The following is a 4964-nucleotide window of genomic DNA, read 5'->3' on the forward strand; positions in this document are numbered from 1 at the left end:
AACCCGTACCACAATCATCGAGTTGTGTCGACCCGGACAAGGTCTAGTATCATTTAACACACAACTACGAATATAAACATACATTTTATTATAATAGGTAGAAAGCGTTTTACAAAACATTACAATACAAAATATCAGAGTTTGAGCTCACGGCCTAGTGCCAAAATGAAAAGAAAGTAATTATACATTCCAAAAGATAGTCCGCTTATGCTTATGCCACTTCCAATCTACACCGGCCGCTTCCCGTTCTGCTGCGCCCTAAGCTTCCTACCTACGGGTTACCTGCATAGTAGAATAGGGGATGAGTAATCAGAATTACTCAGTGAGTTCCAAAAATAAACAACAACGACCACCTTCAGCCCATGCCCCAAACACAATCAACAATTGGTTAGTAAACAACACAGCAGAAGCAACAAACAAACAAGCAAGCAAGCAAGCAAACAAGCAATTACTAAACAAACAAATGGTCTCACCAACGAGGCCTAACTACACAAAAAGAAAGCTAGACTCGATCCTAGACTCGATCTACACAAACAAAAATTCGGATGAAACACATCCTGGGATCCCAACACCTCGGAGCCCTAACACATCTCCATGCTGAACACTCCCGATCACAAACACAACAGTCACATGGTCGGAAAACATCATCTCCGGGAATTAGGCTTCTGCCAATCTAACCCGGGCCGCAACGTCATGCAGCGCTTGTCCATGGGCGCGACCCACTTCACGTGACAAGCCATGGAGAGTAGGTCACCCCACAACTAGAGAATTTTGTATCGCCCAATCTAACTCCATGGTCTCGAACACCTTCGGAGAATTAGGCTTTCCCTAATCTAACCCTGAGATGGCCCATGCTTTAGTATAGATGCCACACAATCAAGCAACAAGCGTGAGGTAGCTCCACCTCTAACCTCCACGCACATCTAGACTCAAAGCATAACAATCACTTGCCCTAGTCTAGACAAACACACACACAAACACTACTTAGCATGAGGGAGCTTAACCTCAAACCTCGATGCACCTAAGTCTAGACTAAAACTAAATAACTAAGCGAGTGACAACTAAACAAACAACCAATCAATCACACAACATGTATGCATGCAGCACAAACTTTCCCCGGGGCCCTGCAGAAAATCGATTAACTATGCCCGAGTCTCCGTTTAAGACCCGTTGGTCAAGCTCGAACCTGCATACAAAACACAACACAAGAAACACACAGGAAACCCACCTTGACAATGCTTCTCCAATCGGTGGTCGCCATGTCATCGCGTCTTCACTTTCTTCGCCATGTCAACAACTTCTAAACCTCTTCTTCAAATGAGAAAACTCATTCCTTGATTACTTAGACAATGGTTCTCCTTCTTCGGTTTCAAAACGTTGTTCTCCTCTTGCTCGGTTTTTATTGATTTTCTCGTACCGGCAGAAAACTGTCTTTCGACCATGACCGTTCCTCGTTTCGACCACGACTAAGGTCAAGGTCTTTGACTTTTCTACTTATGAGCAGGGTCATTACATTCTCCCCCACTCATTAGAATTCGTCCCCGAATTCTAAGGTGCTGATGACGTCGCTGCTTCATCTTCGAAGAACTCTGGATAGTTCTGACGAAATCTGTCTTCATCTTCCCATGTTATCACCAAGCGGTTTTGTCTTCCCCAAAAGACTTGGATTTTAGGAATCTCCCTATTCTTCAGCATCTTCAAACGTCGTTCCCCGATGCGTATCTGCCCTTCTGGATATGTGAGATTTGTCCTCAGCTCTGGGATTCTCTCAGGCTCGATAGAATCAGGATCTCGAATGTGCCTTCTCAGCATAGATGCATGAAATACAGGGTGTAAATTCATGTCTTCTGGCAGCTCTAGCCTGTAAGCTACTTCTCCTACTCTTCCAATGATCCAGTATGGACCAATGAAACGAACTGCTAACTTCCAAACTTTGCCAAAATGATCCTTTCCTTTCTGAGCTGATACCTTGAGATAGACCATATCTCCAACTTCAAATACTACTTCTCGCCTTCTTTGATCCGCGTTCTTCTTCTGTCAATCATGTGCCTTCTTCATGTTTGCTCGGATGACTTGCAGCTTCTCCAATGTTTCTTCAATGAATCCTGGTCTGATTAATCTTCGTTCTCCAACTTCCGTCCAACATAGAGGTGTTCGACAGGGTCTTCCGTACAATGCCTCGTATGGTGACATTGCAATGCTGGCGTGGAAACTATTGTTGTAGGAAAATTCTATCAAAGGTAGATAGTTCTCCCACGTACCTGACCAATCGAGAATACACAAACGTAGCATATCCTCTATTGTCTGGATGGTCCTCTCCGTCTGCCCATCCGTTTCTGGGTGAAATGCAGTACTGATGTGCAACTCCGTACCCAACGCTCCTTGCAATGCTCTCCAGAATGCTGCTGTAAATCTTGGATCTCGATCTGAGACAATGTTTGCTGGTACTCCGTGTAGCTTCACCATCTGATTGATGTAAAGTTCCGCCAATGTCTCCGTCTTGTCTGTGTCTGATTGCTAACAAATGTGCTACCTTTGTCAGCCGATCCATGATAACCCAAATTGCATTATTTGATCTTCCTCTGGCCACTGGTAATCCTGTGATTAGATCCATGGACACTGAATCCCACTTCCACTCGGGAATAGGTAAGCTTTGAAGTAACCCTCCTGGCACTTGGTGTTCGGCTTTGATTTGCTGCCAAACTTGACACTGCGCTACCCATCTTGCTACTGACTTCTTCATTCCTGGCCAATGGTAATATCTCCTTATATCTCTATACATCTTGGTGCTTCCAGGATGTATACTCAAAAGTGACTGATGCACTAACTTGAGAATTTCCTCCTTGAATCCACCCTCCTTTGGCACAGTGATTCTTCCGTTGAGTAGCAATGTTCCGTCTTCTGCCATATGATATCCACTAGCATTTGGCCCTCCTTGCTCTCGTAGCTGCTCCATGATGATCTTCAGGTTCTCGTCTTGCTGCTGCGCTCCTTGAATACGTTGTATCAAACTGGCTTGGTTCACGGCTTGCATTCCCAATGGTTCACTAGATTCTCCTTCCAGTGCAGCTAAAGTTACCTTCTTGAATTCGTCTGATAACTTCTCCAAATCTCGCTCTGAGTCTACTACAGCTCTTCGTCGACTCAATGCATCTGCAACCACGTTTGCTTTTCCTGGGTGATACTGAATCTGAACGTCGTAGTCCGCAATGAATTCCATCCACCGTCTTTGTTGCAAATTCAGATCCGCCTGAGTGAACAAGTATTTATAGCTTTTGTGATCCGTAAATACCTGAACGCTTTCTCCATAAAGATACGAGCGCCATATCTTTAATGCAAAAACAACGGCCGCCATCTCCAGATCGTGTGTGGGGTAGTTCTCCTTGTGCTTCTTCAACTGTCTTGAGGCGTATGCAATGACTCTGTTTTCTTGCATTAACACACACCCTAATCCTACCCGCGATGCGTCAGTATACACAACATATGGCTTACCCGGCTGAGGTAAGGCAAGAACTGGTGCCGTAGTCAATGCCTCCTTGAGTTTGTTGAAAGCTCTCTCCGTATGCTCATCCCAAAGAAATGGGACTTCCTTTCCCGTCAATCAAGAACAAGGCAAGACTCTCGACCAATCCGTTCCAGTTTGCTATGACCTCGATATCATGGCCTAAGGCTTCACAACCCGTACCACAATCATCGAGTTGTATCGACCCGGACAAGGTCTAATATCATTTAACACACAACTACGAATATAAACATACATTTTATTAATAATAGGTAGAAAGCGTTTTACAAAACATTACAATACAAAATACCAGATTTTGAGCTCACGGCCTAGTGCCAAAATGAAAAGAAAGTAATTATACATTCCAAAAGATAGTCCGCTGCGCCCTAAGCTTCCTACCTACGGGTTACCTGTATAGTAGAAGAGGGGATGAGTAATCGGAAATACTCAGTGAGTTCCAAAAATAAACAACAACGACCCCCTTCAGCCCATGCCTCAAACACAATCAACAATTGGTTAGTAAACAACACAGCAGAAGCAACAAACAAACAAGCAAGCAAGCAAGCAAACAATCAATTACTAAACAAACAAATGGTCTCACCACTGAGGCCTAACTAACAAAAAGAAAGCTAGACTCGATCCTAGACTCGATCTACACAAACAAAAATTCGGATGACACACATCCTGGGATCCCAACACCTCGGAGCCCTAACACATCTTCATACTGAACACTCCCGATCACAAACACAACAGTCACATGGTCGGAAAACATCATCTCCGGGAATTAGGCTTCTCCCAATCTAACCCGGGCCGCATCGTCATGCAGCGCTTGTCCATGGGCGCGACCCACTTCATGTGACAAGCCATGGAGAGTAGATCACTCCACCACTAGAGAATTGGGTATCGCCCAATCTAACTCCATGGTCTCGAACACCTTCGGAGAATTAGGCTTTCCCTAATCTAACCCCGAGATGGCCCATGCTTTAGTCTAGATGCCACACAAACAAGCAACAAGCGTGAGGGAGCTCCACCTCTAACCTCCACGCACATCTAGACTCAAAGCATAACAATCACTCGCCCTAGTCTAGACAAACACACAAACAATACTTAGCATGAGGGAGCTTAACCTCAAACCTCGATGCACCTAAGTCTAGACTAAAAATAAATAACTAAGCGAGTGACAACTAAACAAACAACCAATCAATCACACAACATGTATGCATGCAGCACACACTTTCCCCGGGGCCCTGCAGAAAATCGATTAACTATGCCCCGAGTCTCCGTTTAAGACCCGTTGGTCAAGCTCGAACCTGCAAACAAAACACACACACAAGAAACACAAAGGAAACCCACCTTGGCTACTGGCTACAAAGACTATCCAGCACCCCTAGCTATCTCCCCAAAAACGCTAACTAAAAACTACCCGAAAACACTGTTTTTTCTCGGTTTCTCTCTCTAACTC

At 44.7% G+C, this 4964-nt stretch overlaps 1 protein-coding gene across 1 annotated transcript; it reads right to left on the reverse strand.

Moving 5' to 3' along the window:
* Positions 1–1548: 1548 nt before the first annotated feature.
* On the reverse strand, positions 1549–1983 carry LOC117130989. The gene has a single exon (XM_033283488.1). It carries the CDS (start codon positions 1981–1983, stop codon positions 1549–1551), a length of 435 nt encoding a protein of 144 aa, XP_033139379.1.
* Positions 1984–4964: the final 2981 nt, after the last annotated feature.

Source organism: Brassica rapa, unplaced genomic scaffold (assembly GCF_000309985.2).
Source record: "Brassica rapa cultivar Chiifu-401-42 unplaced genomic scaffold, CAAS_Brap_v3.01 Scaffold0765, whole genome shotgun sequence".
NCBI classification, from domain to species: domain Eukaryota; kingdom Viridiplantae; phylum Streptophyta; class Magnoliopsida; order Brassicales; family Brassicaceae; genus Brassica; species Brassica rapa.

Excerpts from the sequence above, each read along its gene's own strand:
- LOC117130989 (XM_033283488.1), bottom strand. The coding sequence starts at position 1,983 with ATGGTCTATCTCAAGGTATCAGCTCAGAAAGGAAAGGATCATTTTGGC.